Genomic DNA, 19,445 nt, shown 5'->3' with positions numbered 1-19,445 from the left:
GTTGGGAAACGCGCGCTCCTGAACGTGTAGTATGGTTGGATGCGAAGCAAGTCCCCGGAGTATTTACTTTCCTCAAGACAGAGTCTGAAGATTCGATTCCTTGGATGCACATCACCAGGAGCTTGAATTCGTCGACCGTCGGACCGTTTACTATCGGAGAAACTTGGATCTATAAAGCTCTGTATCTCGTAAAACCTTCAGAATAACACCACCATGTCCGTTATTCTCACGGCCGTGAACAATGCGGCAGGTGTGACCGATGGGCTCTACACGCCACATTTTACGTTGGGCATACGAGAATTTGATTCCCGTAATAAAACGATTAGTCTGGAGGGTGCCCAGTTCGAATTACATCGAGATAACATCACCTCGAGAACGAAGAAAATCCGGATCGAAATCGTTGACACCCCAGGGCAATCGAAAAAACCTCGTCAAAGAGATCACACCCTAGTTCTGCTCACTGGAACGTACGAGACCGCGGAACAGTTGCGTGACATGTTGAATGCACGCCTGAATCAACGCAGCTTGAACAACGTAACGTTTAGTTATTCGCGTGCAACCGGGAAATTTAGTCTCGCTATGAATGAGGGGGTTCGAGTGGTGTTTGACAGCAATTCACCGAATCAAGTCCTCGGCATCGGGAACTTGGGAAAGGGTGAACATACCATCCAAGCACCGGGCGGCGAGTTTCCCTATCCAGTAGATCTCAGCGATGGAGTGCGTCAAGTCCTCCTCTACACGGATAGCATACCGCATTCTATCGAGTACGAGAACAACACGGATTCTCGTCTGCTGAAAGCTTTTCCCATTATAACGCAACACGGTGTAAACAACTACGTGTTTTCCAATGCTGACGAGCGCATCATGCTCCCGTATGAGAATCTCAATTCCATATCATTTTGGTTAAAGTATAACACGGGGGAGTATATCTCAACCGATTTTCCCATTTATCTGGACATGCGCATACGTCCGATTAAGTAAAATTTAATAAAAAATAATAAAAAAAAATTCTTCCCTCTGTTCAAGAGACCAGGGTCGTGCAATGGCTCAGGAAGTGTTCACCCCCAGGGGTCCGGAGGCCTTCACGGGTCTCCTGTCCAAGACCAATATCGTGCAAGGGTCGATAAAAGAACGTAGCGAGCGTAAAGTCACACTCTTGGAAGGTGGTCGCAGCGTCCGTCTTTTCGATTCTGATAATGCCACCCCTCCTTCGCTCAACAGCGAAATCAACATTTCCACACCAAATTTGCTAGCCCTCAACGAAAGCTATTTTCTAGTGAAATTAAAGTATACGATCAAGAACAAGGCCGATGCCGCTTGGGGAAAGTTTGTGTGTACGACGTCTCCCGCCTTTTCTTGGTTCAAGAACATGCGCGTCGAGATTAACGGAATCGAGGTCACGCAATCGAGCAAAGTATCCGATTTTCAAATTGTACAACATTTGCTCAGCATGATGGAAAGCGATCCTGATAGGCTGGCTTATACGGACAAGGACGTGTACGGTCTTCAAAAACTAGATCCTGCACTAGGAATAAAAGATATCGATCTCGGACAATATCAGTATGGGAAGAATCGGAAGCGAGGTTATGCGTTCGCGACAAATGCTTCTGGTGCCAGTGCTGCGGCTCCAGACTTTGATGCGAATCGCGGTTTGAAAAGAACTCCTACGATGCATCTTACTTCGGAGACGGGATACGGGGATGCAGTCGAGTCCAACGGTAGGAGAGTGACCGAAGGAAAATATCAATTTAAAATGAGGCCATTCGTTCCGTTCTTCAACGCTGACGACTCCTGGCTTCCTCCCAACACTCAAGTCAAAATACGATTCGATCTCCCGCAACAAGAGCTTACGCGCTACGTAATCGCTTCGAGCTTGGGCGCTGCAGATGCTACACGTTTGAAAGAGGTACAAATCGATCTGGAACAGCTGGATTTGGTGTACGCTACGTACAGATTGGATCCAGACATGGCCGACAAGATCACGTTACCTCGAGAGCTATACTATCACACGTGGTGCCCCAGACTCGTGCAAAAAACCATTTCTGATGCGCAGGGAACGATCGAGATTCTGCAAAATGCCGACATCCCCAGAAGAATGATTCTCTTCTTTACCGATCTTGATTTGGGGAAAACCCCGACCGATGCATACGGAAATAATGCGTATAATTGCTCCAATCGTCTAGCAATGGTACATGGAGGTTTAACGCAGCTTCGCGTGATGGTAAACGACGAACCGGTGTTCGATAGCCCCCTGCGATTTGAGTGGGCGCTAGGTGCTGGAGACGGATACTACGATCCTGATAAATCGTCGTATCTTCGTGCTCTGTCTCTGGTTCAAAACTTTTTCGGGAAAGGCTATCGGAAAGAGGTTCCCATCGATTCCAAGGACTTCTGCAACACGTACTTTATGATACCGATCAGTCTGAATTTAGACAAGCATCTGGATAACCCCAAGCTGCGCGGTAATTTGAGCATCGACTATCAGTTCACCGACAATCAGGCTGCTCCCGTCCGAGCACCCGGTAGCGGACAAAACAAGAGCTTGAAGGCCAACCTGCTCTGTCTCGACAAGTACATGTACACGTTCAGCAAGGATCAGGGTATCAAGTACGAAGTTGTTTAAAAAATATGGAAATAAAAATTAAAAAAAAAAAAAAATTATCACTAACATTAATGAAGCGATAGTCGGAATAATGTATGCGGGGGGTGATTTACGTACCATTCCACGCCCTCCATCAAACAGCGGAGGTGCTAGATCTACGAGAGACGTGACTCGCAGCAGCATGATGGATCCGGTAATGTTACAAATGTTAACTCAGAGAGGGGGTCTCTCATCCCATTCCGGGGGGAGTTCGGTGAACGAAGGTGTCCTGAACGTGCAGATGAAAAAGTCCGCAACCAGATTACCTCAAAGAGGCGGGAGAACTCGGGGCCGGAGAAGGAGAAGGAGGACGCCGGGAATTCGAGGAAGAGGATTCGGAAGCTTTTTGAAGAAAGCTGCACGATTTGGTGCTAAAGCGCTAAAGAGCGACACCGGTAGAGCGCTGGTGAAAAACCTCGGTACGAGAGCCGGGACTGCGCTGTTGAACAAGGCTATGAACAAGGCCAGCCGCATGGGTCTGTCCGATGACATGCGAGAAGGACTTCAAAGTCGCCTGACGCAAGGTTTGGATGCCGGACTCGACACGGGTCTTGATAAAATTTCATCGATTGCAGGTAGCGGCGGTATGACCCGTCCTGAAAGCCTTTTCGCACAAAAAATACTGCGCAACATTAACTAGTAGTGCAGGAAGCATGGATTTCATTTCTCTACTTTCCAAGCCGTCGAGGGTCGTAAACAAGGTGAGCGGCAGCGGACGAAGAGCATTGAAACGCGACTCACGACAAGATGCAAGCGAGGGTACACCGAAACGATCGACATCCGTGCACACGAGCGGGTTGAAAATGCCCGGATTAAAGTTCGAAAGGAAGCCGTGGTTTTCGGAACTCATACCCGCCCTGAAGCAATGGGGTCAGAATGTGATGTTTTTAGGTCAAAGCAACATGGGTAAATCCTACTTCATGAGGAAGCTCTTGAGTGAAGTGAAGCCCGAACGGCTCGTAGTCATTTCGAACACGTCAGCTGATCAGTACAATCTAGAAGGTCTAAAGTCCTTCAAGCACTACTCCGTCATGCCGGAGTGCATCGAAGACATGGAATTGGAACCTCAAACCTACGTGATCATAGACGATATACGCATTATGGGGTTGAAGCACGGCAGCCAGCGAGAATGTCTCTACAAGTTTTTCACGATGTACAGTCATCATCATCAGCTGAACGTCTTTTTCCTTTCCCAGAGCTTCGACAACATGAAGGATATGAAGATCAACGCTAATTTCCTGTACTTGTTTCGCTTCACCGACAGGAGTAACATCAAGCGGTATTTGAATACGCTTTTTGGCGGCTCATCGGTAAAATCTGCGCTGACTTTCAAACTTTATGAAAAGCTGTTGATTATGTGTCAGAGACCAATTCTTGCCATAGACTGTTCTAAGAACACCTACTCAACTTATTGTGATGGAGAAAGCAATAAAGTTAATTTCGAATGAATCGGTCTATTTTGTAAACTTCTTCACTTTTGGCCTAAATCTTAGCCTAAATTTTAGCCTGAAAACCACCCCAAAATCTAGCGCAAATTTTGGCCAATTAAAAAAAAAAAAACCTCGTATACATTTGAGTACGTCCGGTGCGAGTCATGGATCACTTACTCGTACAATTTTCATCGGGGTTACCCAGTACTATAAGGGCTATAAATAAAAAGGGTTTGTTCAGAATACCGAAGAAGAAACGACTTCTCGTTCTAAAACACATTCAAGAGCACCCCGAATACGTAATAGTGAAGAGGCGCAGGACTTGGGAAGTCTTGGGCACCGCTCCCCCGATGACGCAGAAGGGAGGTAACAGCTACAACGCTTTTCTGAAAAATGCCAAAAAAGTTCTTTCCAACGTACCCGGAAATCCGCTGGAAAATGTCAGTCTTTTGGAGCTGCAAAAAGATGCTCAGATCAAACGGCTTTACGAGGATGTCTTCAAGCACAACCCGGATCTGATAGGGTACGACTCGGTGAGAAATGCGATCGCATCGACCATCCTCAACTACGATGGTAGCAGCGGCCAGATACGAGATTCTCGTTCGGATGCGCGAAGGAAAAGAGCTGATGCTGGCACAGTGACGACGGCATCTTCTGCCAGTTCATGGGGATTGAGTCGCCCTCACGAATTCGACCTATGGACTCTTCAGCTGATGGATAATTTGCTCAAAGAAAAGGATATACCTGGGGAATTCCTACAAAGCCCATACTTCACAAACAGAACGTCTCTGCTGAGGTTGTATGAGCAGGATCGCGAACATTATCGAAGCATTGTCGAGCGTCACATAGAGCAATTGGAATCGGAAACTGCTCACGACTATAAGGTGTTGGTCAATCGAGTGTCACAACAATACCTCGCTCGATACCCCTTCAGAGTAATGGCGGAGACTTTCAAGGATAAGTTCAATTTCGTAAATCTAGGCCCTAAAGTCGCTAGCCTCGAGATGCTGTCCAGCGTGGTTAGTAGCGCATATGACAAATTTCCAACTGTCGATGCTCTCCGACAGGCTTATGCAGCCTCGGACGAAGCAAAGTACGTAAACGTTAACGATTTCATGAAGCCAATCCAGAGTAGTCTGACTAGTGATGAAGGGTTCGCTCATCAACTGTTCAAAGCCAATACAAGAACCAGAAAAAAAGTCCAGGAAATCCTTGCGGGCAAGACCATACCGTAGCTGTTAAAAAAAAAATAATAATAATAATAATAATAATAATAATAATTAAAAAAAAAAAACTATCAAATCGTAAGGAGCGTACCATGGAGAAGGTGTTTTTGAACTATGCTCTAACAAATCATGATATCAATCATGTTCTGCAAGATGTCCGCGCCTTTCGGGGCGTCGGTGCATATGACCACCTACCACATTTGGATACCGGTCAGTTCTGCATAGTGAACACGGACAACGTGCACTCATCGACCACCAGTCCCCCTGAAGGCGGACATCATTGGATAACGATCTACCGGGACGGGCGGTGCATTATCATCTTCGATAGCTTTGGCAGAAGCTTACATGATATCGGGGTCGATTATGATGAGGCGGACTTTCACCGCTCCATTGCGAGTAGATTTCCCCCATACAAGTACGATTTGATCACAACAACTCAATCGATACAGCATTCCCAAAGTTCTGTTTGTGGGTGGTATTGTATTCTAGCAGGTCTTCATCTTCTCACCTTTGGCGTAACGCAGACCCTTCTCTTTTTTAAAGAAATGTTCGGATCGAATTTACGTCATAACGACGAGATTCTTTTTCACATCATCAAGTGCATGCTCAGAACAGGCGTGTTCGGTCGAGATGTGAGACGGAACGTCAAAAGTCTCACCGATCTAATGAATCATAGAATCAGAAAATAATTTCACTCAATATTTATCTACAATGGCTGAGAGCGAGTGGGAGAGGGAACTCGATAGGTTGGTCAGCGGGCGAAAGCCCACCGACTGGCATCAGCTTGCCAAAGAACTGCATCGGCCGAGACGAATCCATTTCAGACGACGCTCCGTTCGAAGCACTGGCGTGGATGAAATTTGGAGCGCTGACCTCGTCGACATGCAAGCTTACGCACGACAGAATCAAAACTATAAATTTCTCCTCACCGTCATCGACCTGTACTCTCGCTATGCTTGGGCCATTCCTTTGAAGCGTAAAACAGGCATCGAAGTCAGAGATGCTTTTCGCCGAATTGTCAACACGTCCGATCGCATTCCTAAAAAGTTATGGGTAGATCGAGGAAAGGAATTCTACAACTCGTCCATGAACGTGTGGAGAGGTGAAAATGACATCGACATTTACAGCACTAACAACGAGGGGAAGGCCGTCGTTATCGAGCGCTTCAACCGTACCCTGAAGAGCAGGATGTGGAAACACTTTACGGAAACCGGAACGTACAAATACGTCGACGTGTTACCCAGGCTACTGCACAGCTACAACACTACCAAGCACAGAGTCATCTCGCAAACCCCGAGCGAAGCTGCTCATGGAAAAAACATTCGCATCGCAACACGCCAGACAGATCAACCCCCCAAGTATCACACAGGAGCGAAGGTTCGCATCTCGAAACAGAAAGGCCACTTTGAAAAAGGTTACACGCCAAATTGGAGTGAGGAAGTGTTTCAGATCAGGAAGGTTCTATTCACAGATCCGGTTACGTATCAGTTGGAAGATCTAAAAGGTGAAGAACTTACAGGCGGTTTCTATGAAAATGAATTGCAGCAAGCAAAAGAAACCGGACTGAGACTGAACAAAGTGATTAAAACGAAGGGTAATACATCTCTAGTATCTTTCAAAGGCTATCCAGCCAAGTTTGATGAGTGGTTAAGAAAATCTCAAGTTAATCGGTTGCGTAAGAATAAAATATTGTGAGAATAAAATATTATGAGAACACTATGTATTTCATGAAGTGAGCGAATGGTCTGCCGCTACGCTAAGATGTGTTATGCCGGTATCTTATAATGTCCATATGCAAGTGTGCTCACACCGTCGTCGAGGATGTACCTCTTGCTATCGAACGGTGATAGCGCCACTTTGCGGATGGTCTCACCATAGATGTGGTGATTCCGGCTGCGCAGCACATTCATCTCTCTCTCGATGCTCTGCTGATCGCGTAGAAGGCAGTCCTTGTACGTCGAGAACTGCAGAGTATCGTTCACGACGGACTTCTTCACACCCTTCGCACGCTTTGCTGACTCTTCGCCGGTGTACGCGTACATCTTTGAGCGAAGCCCCACGAACTCGCTCATGATGCGTCCACCCAGCTCATCCTTGAACTTGCCGACGACTTTCTTGTTTGCGAGGGAGTGCAGAGGATGGTCAGTCGGATAGTTGGACGTATCGTACTGATCCATCATGTCACTCATGTCCGCATACAGGTCGGCCGTGGCGTACTGCAGGATGAACGAGTCGGTGTCCGTGTAACACAGCCGTACGTTCTGACCATAGCGTGGCTTCAGAGTGTCGTAGAAGAAGCTGTACATCAGCACCTTCGACAACTCTAGGATGGAGAAACCCACGTATATAGGTTTGTTCAAGTGAACTTTACACTTGAAGAACTCCACCGCCACCAGGTCGTTGTCGTACACGATACTGCGCTTGTACGTTGGCTTGACGATGGCGCGCCGCAGCCTGCCCACCTCTTCTTCCGAGCGGACAAGCTTCAGGTTCAAGCGGCGACGGACGTTCTCCATCGTCTTGCCAAACACTGCATTGTTCATGAGTTTGTAGAAATCTTTCTCAAACTCCGATGCAGCATTCGTACGCAGATCGGTGTTCAGCTGGATGTACGAGCGCATCCACGGACGCTGCGTGAACTGGAGGACGCGATGCACTTCACTCACTTCCACGCCAAGCGCCACGTACGCCTGCAGATTTACGTAGTGGCACACGTAGCGGGTTTTTGGCAGCAGAGTGAGCATCAGCTTCTTCTCCTTCTGCTTGCCCAAGCCGAGCTGTTGCGCCAGCTGCTGCTGATGCGGCGACAGCATGTCGTCCGTCACGCACATATTCTCGGGGCAAGGAGGATACTCGTTTAGCGCATCGTGCACACCATCGGGAATCGTGAGATCACACTCCACGATGTATCCCACGGGCGAATCGTGGGGGTGCGTCATGACGATGTCGGCCACGAGATCATCGCTGATGTCCTCCACGAACTTGAAGTCGCCGATGGGCAGGGGTCGCGGTCTTTCCACAAGCCGAGCAAGAAAAAAGCATCTTGATGATGGTTGAATGGGACTGATCAAGGTGGATCCAATCACTTTTATCCCCGCCCAGTTGTTCGTTGGTTGAAGGGTGCGCGCGCGCAGTTCAACATTAAAACTCTGCGCGATGATCAAGGAGCCCGCCGCTCAGGATGTGAAGCGGGTAAAGCGGTGACGTGAGTACTACATCTCTTTGAAACGTATGCGATTCATATGAAAACCGCTAAAGATGATGACCATGGACCCCGCGTCACGTCGCGGGTTCTAGTTGATTCCAGAAACTTCCGCCTGATCGGAGTAGGAAACCATCGGCATTTTGCTACTCTCTCTGATTGCTGCAGACCGCGCGTGCGCGCGTACTCCTCGTAACCTTTTGACCCGCGTACGCGAGGGTTCGGGTGCGCTTTTGATGTGTATCCTGCACGCAGGTCTCGTTTTGACTGGCTTTGTGGTTTGATGCGTACAAACTTGAAAATTTCAAACTCGTCGGGGCAAGTGGTGTGTACGTATATCGAATCAATCTTCATTTCCTCAAATCATTTCGTAGTGACGGTGTTCCTTTTTTCATGTAGTCCTGGAATTATTTTAGCCTAGTCGTTTAGTCAGACAAGAGACGGACATCCCTCTTCATCTCCTTGCAGCATTGCTTCGTGCAAGGTATGTGATCGTCGGCCATTGCATGTCTATCGGATCGTAGTCTGATTCCATATATAGATGCAGATATTTATTTTTTCGTAATTTTCAGCGTTTGATTTATTTTTTCGTAACTTTTCATCGTTTACAGCTGCAACACTATCGTCATACATCTGCGCGTGTGAATGCACATGTGCATCTTACCTGGTGATGAGCATGACCCTCCCCCCGATTGAATTGTTGTATAAATTCATGCAAGGTAAGTAAAATAGTTTACTAAGTCTTGCTGTTAGGTAAATCGGGGGGAGGATTTTTTTCCACCGACTCTCCAGTACCTGTAGACACGTAGGTGATTGGGTTATTACGGACGTCATCAAAGAGTTGATGGGGGGTTGCGATGGTGATTGGGTTAGCATAACGACAGGATCTGTACACATAACAACAAGATTTGCTAATAGGGTATATAGGACCTGTACGCACACACACACATAATATAAGAATAACGATAGGATCTGTGCACGTAACAACTAGATCTAGGGCAAATAGGACTTGTACACATAAAAGATGATTATTAGGGTTTGCTGAGTGTTGTTGTTGCCGTTGTGATCTGTAGTACCTGCACACATAAAAAGAGTAGAGTTGGCATGGTAATAGGATTGTCATGGTGATAGGGTTACTAGGGTTATCGTCTATCGAACTATTAGGGTTATCATCACCAGAAAAATTAGGGTTATCACCATGGTGATAGGGTTATCAGGAATATTAGGGTTATGACTATCGAGATTATTAGGGTTATCGCCATGGTGATAGGTTTAGGTGTTATCAGAAATATTAGGGTTATCACCATGGTGATAGGGTTATCATCATCCGGAATATTAGGGTTATCGTCATGGTGATAGCCCTAGGGTTAGGGTTATCAGGAATATTAGGGTTATCGTCATGGTGATAGCCCTAGGGTTAGGGTTATCAGGAATATTAGGGTTATCGTCATGGTGATAGCCCTAGCGTTAGGGTTATCGCCATGGTGATAGGGTTAGGGTTGCCAGGATTATTAGGGTTAATATGCCCCGATTTTTAGGGTTAAAACGTGCAGATTTAGGGTTAAATCGTAAAAAAATTAGGGTTAAAACGCCCCGGTTTTTAGGGTTAAATCGCATTACGTCATCGATGACGTCATGTGTAAAACGCTCCGATTTTAGGTTAAATCGCAAAAATTTACCGTAAATCGCAAAAATTTAGGGTTAAAACGCCCCGGTTTTTAGGGTTAAATCGCATTACGTCATCGATGACGTCATGTGTAAAACGCTCCGATTTTAGGTTAAATCGCAAAAATTTACCGTAAATCGCAAAAATTTACCGTAAATCGCAAAAAATTAGGGTTAAAACGCCCCGGTTTATAGGGTTAAATCGCTATGACGTCATCGATGACGTCAGTGAGTTGGTACAAGCCTAATACTTTCTACTCAGCACCCCGAAGACTACAACTGGTGAAATTTTAATTTTTGCCTTAACTTCCCCTTTAACACGGTTGAAAGCTTTCGACATATCAACAAACACTGTCCCAGTTAATGCATCTAGCGGTGGACCATCGATTAACAGCTAACACAAGTGCATCCTCAGTTGAATGTTGCTTGCGATAAGCAAACTGGCTGTCGGGCAATAGCTGGTGTGTCTCCAGATAGGCAGTGAGCTGTCTCTTACCCATTGTCTCCAGAATAAGGGGGATAGTGGGGAAGAGAGACACTGGACGATAGTTCTGGGGCAGGGTTGGGTCGCCACTCTTAAACAGGCAACTGACATGTGACCTTTGAAGGTTGGCGGAACCTGTCCAGTTCTAAGAGACAAATTGATAATGCTGGTGAGATTCGGTGCAAGAACAGAGGCATGTTGCTTGAGCAGGAAACCGGGAATCCTATCACTGCCCGTGGCTTTGCTTGCATCCACTGATTTCAGGCATGACTCGACATCTGTCACTGTGACAGGCTGGAATACATTTAAGCTGCATTGGAGGCTTGGGCCCGACGGCAGCTGGAGGTGGGGTGGATGTGTTGGATCATTCACTACTCCGCCAAACTCTCGACTAAGCTCTGGCAAAGGCGCTTGAGGGATTTGCGATTGCTTCCTTCTGCCAGTGACAGTATTTAGTACCCTCCAGAGTTTCCTCTGGTTGGTAGTTTGGCATTGGGTGGTAAACTACTGGTTGTGCAGTTTCCTGTCAAGCTTCCTAGCCACATAACGAGCTGATTTATGTTCCTCGCGTAATCTTGCATTCCCCTGGTCCCGCATCAACTTCCGATGTAAGCCATTGCGCTTCCGTACCCCCACACCTAGTTCATTTGTCAGCCATGGGCATGGGAGACGTCGATGGGCACACTGAGCAACTAGAGGCGCATGGTGGTTTTATGGTGATAGAAGAGACTCAGTGAAAGATGTAATCATTTCCTCCAAGTTGCCATTGTCAGGAAATGCCTGCTGATTGCGCTGGACGTCCTTGCTGAAGCGGTCCCAGTTAACGAGGTGCAACCGCCGCGTGGTCGTTGGTGCTGATGAGCTGTGCTTCGGCACTCTAATATGCAAGTGGGCAAGAATCGCAAAATGGTCACTCATGTCTAAGTATACTGTTTCACAGTTGCCAACCGGTGGAGCTGATGAAAGGAGTAAATTCAGCAGCTTAGCTGAATGGGAGGTCACTCAGGTGTGAGATGTTACATAGTTGGAAAGGTTGAAGCGGCTGATAATCGAGCACAGAGGTACTGCAGATGGTTGACCATGGGCAAAGTCCACATTGAAGTCGCTGACAATCGTGGTAGACTTTTGCCGGCCTTCCACAGCTCACTCGATGTTGTGTTCTACAGTCCATTCATAAAAAGATGGGCCCTGGCTCTGGCCAGCTCCCGTATTTGGCGATTTTTCGTGATTTCATCGTACTCAGTGCAGTGCTGCGAAATTTGAAATTTGAAAAAAAGGTCCAAAACGGGTACCTGAACTGGAGTTCGAACCGCACAATGCACTGTCGCAGGCGGGTTCAAACGACCTGAGTTTTTATGGTTTTCCCAATTCAGTGCTTTCGGGGCAAAACCTGGCCGAAATCCTATTCTTGTTATGGCTTGCTTTTTGGACAAAAAAACTTCAGAAACATAATTGGAAGAGTCCATAGGGGATTGCAGAAAAAAAATCTTAAAATACTCACAGTTTGACCCATTTATGGCCAACAGCTAGAAGTCCATCTTTTTTCTGAATGGAGTGTAGTGATGCTCAGAAGGCAGCTGGGCTGTTAGGTGGCCGGTAACAGCAACCAATAACATGGGAGTCATGGCCGGGAACTATAACCTCAAGCCATAGTAGTTCCAGCTCAGTTTCCAGATCGAAGCGGCGATGAACAGCCAGAGACTCGTGGCAGTATACGGCTACTCCACCACCAGGACGATCTGGTCTGTCCTTGCGAAACAATTTGAAATGTGGTATAGCTACTTCACCATCACTGATATCCGGCTTCAACCAAGTTTCCGCGGTTCCAAGAAGATGTATACCTCTGGAGGACACATACTCCTGGACCTCAGACACCTTCCTCCGCAGGCTGCACACATTGAAGTACATATTTTGCCTGGACACACAGATGTGTACGTTCTTTCATTCATCTAGTGTAGTCACAGTTAGTCATATGGTATTTTATACATGCCAACCGTCCAGGGTAGGCAGTTCCCAAATCGGCCAGATTTTTCGCCAAATCGGCTTTTCGATCGGCTAAGAGAATGTCCAAATTCAGCCATATTATGAGCCCGAAAGTCAGAATTCGACTCAAAGCAGTAGTTGAAGTCACCGCTCTCAATGCAGTGTACATTTACCTGCATGCTTTAGAGGCATTAAAACATCGATTTTCTGCGAATTCAGTGCGGAATTTGTAAATTCGGCGCAATTATCGGCGATTTCTTCACAGCCATTGATTTCGACGTCTTTTCCTGTTGGCCGATTTCGGAAATGACTCAAGTAGCAGTCACCTGTTGCAGTATAATAGCAACAGAAATTGTATTTGCATGTTGTAGAGGCAACAAAACATCGATTATCGGCAAATTCAGTGGGGAAATTGTATATTCGGCGAAAAGATCGGTGATTTCCTCAAGACCACAGTTTCGGCGAATTTTTCGGCCGGCCGATTTGGGAAATGCCTAGTCCAGGGTTTCGCCGGAACAGTTCAGGGAATAGGGAGCTTGTGACGGGGGCCGGAGATGTCCTGCAAAAGTCCAGGATTGAGTTGGAACTTTTGAAATCGAAGTTCTCCTTTTTATGACGCTTTCTCAGTGTTTCCTCGATCTTGTACATGTAGATCGGTTGTAATTACACACAGCCCGTAGTAGCACATAGTATACTAAGTTATGGAACTGCAATGGATCACCGGTATAATGGTAGTCCACAGATAATTTATTTGTACAGTTACAGCTCAATGCAATGAGGCGCCCTTTGCTTTAACGTTATAACGGCAGTCATGAAAAATACATCTGCTAATGATGGGTGCGCTAAAAAAATTTGTGTGGAGGAAAAGCGTTGAAAATCAAGGGAGTTCAGCCTCCTCGTCCAGGGAACTCAAGCCTCCAGGCTGGCATGTATGCATGTTGCTCGCTTGCGATGACTCGTTGTGCCAACTTCGTAAAGTGTGTCGTGTGAGTACAGCCAACAGGTGCAGTTGCTTGGTAGGTGCCATCTTTTCCAGAATAGACATCTTACACTTTCTTTACCGTAAACGTCAGGGCCAATATAAAGCGGGTGCGACTTACTATCGAGCATGCCTTGCAACTTTTAAAATATGAACAATTAAAACAGAGAGGTTCCAGACTGTCCAAGAGAGTGCTCAAAACCGAGAGGTAGAGCTGGTTCAAACAATAGGAGGACAGAGAAAGTGTTTTTACTCCGAGTTTCACGCACTAAGCGATCATCAGAAAACAGTACTGAGAAATCTGGATCAGTATTGGTTTATATACAAAACAAAGTGTAAATTGCTGCAGCATGGCGCAAATCTAAAAGTTGTGAATGGCGGCAGTGCAAAGCGTAAATGACTGCATCATGGAGCAAATCTAAAAGTGTGAATCACACCAGTGACCGACTTTTAGTGTACCAAGTGCCATATCGGACCTGCACACAACGACCAAAACTAGCCTAAAGTGCCAACTTGGCTTGCAGGGCTGACTGCAACAGGGTTGAGGTGGGCTCTGAAGCAAGTTTTTATGCAGTCAACAGAAGTGACAAATGACAGTGCAGGATGAGGTGTTCTTAGCCTGCACGAAAGTATTCTATGCTCCGCGCCTCTCAATATGAGTACATGGAAGTACAATCATACACAGAGGGTGTGCGCCTTAACCTGCAATAGTGCTCAAATGCCCGGAATGGGCAGAGCGTAGTACGCAAGAGGTACACAAAAGGAAGTATATAGGGCTGTTTTTGTTGTAACTCAGAGTTTCATGGCAAAAACCAATCATCAGACAACATAAGGAGATTAGAAAACGCAGGCATATGAAGCCAAGCAGAGGAGATAGAATAATTCAGTGCAGACAATATGATAATCATTCAACACCTCCCAGAGGCAGTACGCTCTGACGTGCCAGAATCAACATCTCAGGTGCTGGGTGACACATGAACACGCACACTCATCCACACACAGCCTCTCGTTCTCACACACTCCACACTCCCGCATTATCACACCTAAACACACGCGCACGCACACACACACACACACACACACACACACGCACCAAACACACACACGCACCAAACACACACATGCACCACACACACATACACACAGCCTCTCGTTCTCACACTCTCCACACTCCCGCATTATCGCACCTAAACACACACACACGCGCGCGCGCCAAACACACACGCACCACACACACATACACAGACACACACACACATACACACACACACGCCAAACCCATAGCAGGTCATACACATGTATGTACACGATCCGATACGCCACGACTGTATGGGATCTGGTTCTAAAGACTACCTGGCTTTTGCTTGCACAGTGGAGTTGTTGCTTAAACCAGGTTTTACTGTGTGTGAAAATGAGCCTGTACGATTGACTCCCATGTTTGTAGCACAGTTTGTTTCGGCCGTGGGGAATTCCCCAGTCCAACCACAAAGCGACTGGTATTCAGAAACGTTGGAAACTGATTTCGAAAGCATGTTCACACTGGATATTTGGAGCGAAGATGCAGACCCTAGGTCGGCGGAGCTCCCTAAACCTCACCACCACTGCCACGATTCAGGTTGTGCGTACTTCCCCTAGCTGCATTTCATGTTTGGCATATTATAACTGGTCTTTGTAAAATTAAAAAACAAAAAAAAAACAAAACAAAACATGCAGTCACATGTTTGCTTTAATCTTCTTCATCTTTTATTGAGAGTCTAGCCGTATAGTTAGAGGAGAAGGCAGGCATGCCTGTGTATCTGGTGAAGTAAAATAAAAACAAACAAACAGCCATGGCAGCATTGCAAAAGAAGGTATGTTCAACCTGAACATTGCAGCATTTTTTTTTTTAAGTCACTGGTCAATGAGGCAGAGGTCAAGGCATGAGTAGAGGTTTGCAGTACGAACAGCGAGCCAGTACTTCACCTTGCAGAAACATCAGCTTCAGCCCGCCACAGGCTAATGCTGACATGTGTTGTATGCCGTGGGAAAGCATTGTAAACGTCTAGGTCGCCGACATACCACCTGCGCATTTTAGATGGTTTTGAAGCCTCAAGACAACTTTGTATGGTGTTTGCTCGGATGATGACTACACATAGCAGTATGGTCAAAGCATGGCTCTCCTCTAGCCCAGATCAGTGATTTGATTTCTGGTGGTCACCCAGGTGAAATTCAGTTTTTCAGTCTACTTCACTTTTGTTTCATCAAGCTATTCAACATTAATTTTGTTAGCTAGTGGTGAACTTTGCAGCTCGGAAAGAAGACCGGCTAAACCTGCTGCGTTTTTCTGCTCTACCCTGTTCACTGCACCATGTTAGATTGTTAAGTAGCCAAGAGCCAAGTGGCATTTTAGAATACACAAAGTAGAAAAAAACTGAGAAAGGTTCTATCTTTACAGATAAGAGACGCGGTGAGACACTAACTTTATTATGGCGGTCAGCAGAACCAGAGAAGTGGACATTGGACGTAGTAATGAACACAATAAAATGTGGATAATAAAATGCATTTCGTACTCTTCCACGTATATTATTGTTGTTTATTACTAGATTTCATTATGGAGACGCATTTCCCTGATGAATGTCTCTAGACAAGTTGTTAGGAAATTTTCGTTATCCATATTATCTTTTGTTGATTACCACGTCCAATGTCCGCTTCGTTGATTCTGCTGATTCTATCTTTAAACGAAAGGAGAAAAAAACTCTCAAAAGAATGCATGTGTACAAACACCGTAGAGGTAAAGATGGACAGGACAGTACGTCGTAACAAAACATCCAACATCGGGTATTTTTGGCCTGTTGCTTTTCTTCTCCCTGCAGCCTCTCGTCACATTTTGGGGAATGACGCGGGCAACGTGTACTCCAATACAGTTTACAGCCTTGAATTGGCAAAGAGAGATTCTGGTGCACCGGACAAGGCCAACAGCAACCAGTACGTCATCAATTTCTCCACGGCGACAACGAAGAGCAACACAGCATGCCGCCGCTCACCCAAAGCCAACAAAGCTAGCATGTACCAGCGTGTGCTCGGGCTAGCCTTAAAGAAAAGCGCTCGTTCTGACCACACGAGTGCTAGTACTAGTGAAAGTCTATCAGCCGAGGCGATACATGATGATTCCCATGACAATCGTTCCCCGGCCAGTGTAGCGACTTTCACTAGCTGCAATTCTAGTGAACAAACCACTGGCCGACCCAAACTTGTAACTGGAGACACTGAGGAGACTCCATGCAGCCTCAGCGGTGACAGTAAGCACGACGCTGACATCTACGGCAATGAGAGTGGTGATGACAGTGATGTGGATGGCAATGTCATCGACGCTGACATCTACGGCAATGAGAGTGGTGATGGCAGTGATGTGGATGGCAATGTCATCGACGCTGACATCTACGGCAATGAGAGTGGTGATGACCGTGATGTGGATGGCAATGTCATCGACGCTGACATCTACGGCAATGAGAGTGGTGATGGCAGTGATGTGTATGACACGTGCGTCAACGACAGCAGCGGTGCAGGTGCGAGTAATACCATTGGTGGACACGGGATTACAGAGAATATATATCAATGTGGTGAAGTTGCAAGTTACAGCGACAACGTTGCAGAGAATGTATATCAATGTGGTGAAGTTGCAAGTTACAGCAACAACGTTGCAGAGAATGTATATCAATGTGGTGAAGTTGCAAGAGACAGCAACACCATTACAGAGAATGAATATAAGTGTTATGAAGGTGCAAGTGATCCCATTGCTAGAAATGCGATTGCAGAGAATGAATATCAATATTATGGTGAAATTACAAGTGGCAGCAAAGCAATTGCAGAGAATGAATATAAGTGTGATGAAGGTGCAAGTGATACCATTGCTAGAAATGTGACCACAGAGAATGTATATTATCAATATGGTGAAGTTGCAAGTGGCAGCAATGCGGTTGCAGAGAATGTATATCAGTGTGATGAAGGTGCACGTGATACCATTGCTAGAAATGTGACCACAGAGAATGTATATCAATATGGTGAAGTTGCAAGTGGCGGCAATGCGGTTGCAGAGAATGTATATCAGTGTGATGAAGGTGCACGTGATACCATTGCTAGAAATGTGACCACAGAGAATGTATATCAATATGGTGAAGTTGCAAGTGGCGGCAATGCGGTTGCAGAGAATGTATATCAGTGCAGTGGAGATTCAAGTGACGCTGGTGTTAGAAATACGTATCGTAACTTCCCTAAAAGCAGCCCCAATCGCAGTGGCGCTGTGCAGACTTCTCCTCCCGCTCGGCAGCAGGTTGATAACAGCACTCGACAGCATCAGACCGTGTCTAAACCTCAGTTACCTTCAAGTGCGCGGCCCTGTCTAGCATTTCCGCCAGTGCAGCCCAAATCTCCACAACCGGGTGTATAATCACACTGAACACTGGGCAATATTATTATTCTCGTATCCGTCCCGAATGGAACTCACGACGGCAGAATTGACTGTGAGCAGGTGTGTGTGAGAGTGGGAAAACGAAATGAAAAAGAAAGGGAGAGTCTTGTAATAGAGGTCAAATTTAAGAAGAGCAGTACAAGACTAAATGGCTGAGCAGATGTTACCCCATTGTTTTCTATCGCGGACATAGCTGCCGAGATCACGAAGGCACTGGACAATAGGTGGTCAGGATTCAACAAGAGCAGCTGCATCCAGGCTCCGGCTGACACTATCATCGGTCATGTCCTTTGAGTAACCAGAGACAACACGACACCTGTTCTATCTCTTAAACTGTCAAAATAATATTATATAGGATAGATTATATGGAATACTATTGTTCCAATTTTCGTCTGATAAACGATTAATTTCGTGAAACTCAGGGTTACGAAACCGCAACTGCTCGTTCTCCTGTCTGTAAAGGATACTATAGAACTTAAATTTAAAAAAATCGTAATGATATTAGCACATCATTATGAATTTGACAAACTGGAATACTACACTATTATTATCTTAAACATAATTATACTGTACCATAACTTTATACCCATCATATTTGGCATCTCTCTGACCAACCTTTGGTGAACTGGAGAAATATAATCATCGGATAATTCTTCTATTGCATCTAAGTTAACGTCACAGTATCTATTTGCCAATGTATTTGTATTTGTATTTATGGATTCTCCACAGGCCTTTAATAGCCTAAATCAATACCGGCGTCATGGTTTTTGTGGCTGCCCATTTGGCTTGCAGATCCGCCCGGATATTATTTGTTCGTTCAGCGTATGCGAACATTTGGATTAATCCATGTGAACACGAGAATGCATATTATTATTATTTTTATTATTATTATCATTAACTGGTTTGAGGGGAAATTATTATTATTATTCATAAGTCCATGGTAAAAAATAAAGTTGATTCTCTGGTCATGAGCCTGTGAAAATCGGTGCGAGCGAGCGATTTTTTATTTTATTTCCCACAATTTTTTTATTTCCAAAGATAGGGTCACACATTATGTACATAGTCATGACGTCACATGTTCATAATAATTCAGGCTGGGGAGTAGTAAAATACCGGTATTTTACTACTCCCTGATTCATGCCTTTCGCATTGACCGTTTTCCTGCGCGCATATGCATGCATAGAAATTTAAAAAATCGTCGGTGCGCGCGTACTTGAGAATCAAAGATAATTTTTACCATAGCCTAACTCCAATTACCGTAAAGTCGCGGATAAAACCCGGTTTTGCATACAAGCACATCGCGGATAGAAGCCTGAAAGTCAAACGGGTCAAATGCATATAAGCCTGTTGCGCGTAGAAGCCTGGCTTCTGTGCAAGCGCGGATCGGG

The 19,445-nt window shown here is 45.8% G+C and overlaps 1 protein-coding gene across 1 annotated transcript in view; it reads left to right on the top strand.

Annotated features, from left to right (window-relative positions):
- LOC135827912 (protein draper-like) overlaps window positions 1–18,992 on the top strand; it is a 44,829-nt gene extending 25,837 nt beyond the window's left edge. Inside the window, exon 13 of the mRNA XM_065340349.1 lies at window positions 16,463–18,992. Coding sequence (XP_065196421.1) covers window positions 16,463–18,036 — 1,574 coding nt within the window. The 3' untranslated portion in view covers window positions 18,037–18,992. The remainder of the gene's footprint in view (window positions 1–16,462) is intronic.
- The last annotated feature ends 453 nt before the right edge of the window (window positions 18,993–19,445 follow it).

This window comes from Sycon ciliatum, chromosome 12, assembly GCF_964019385.1.
Source record: "Sycon ciliatum chromosome 12, ocSycCili1.1, whole genome shotgun sequence".
Classification (NCBI taxonomy): domain Eukaryota; kingdom Metazoa; phylum Porifera; class Calcarea; order Leucosolenida; family Sycettidae; genus Sycon; species Sycon ciliatum.
Note: the sequence above shows the minus strand (reverse complement) of the source record. Positions and strands in the feature narration are given on the sequence as shown.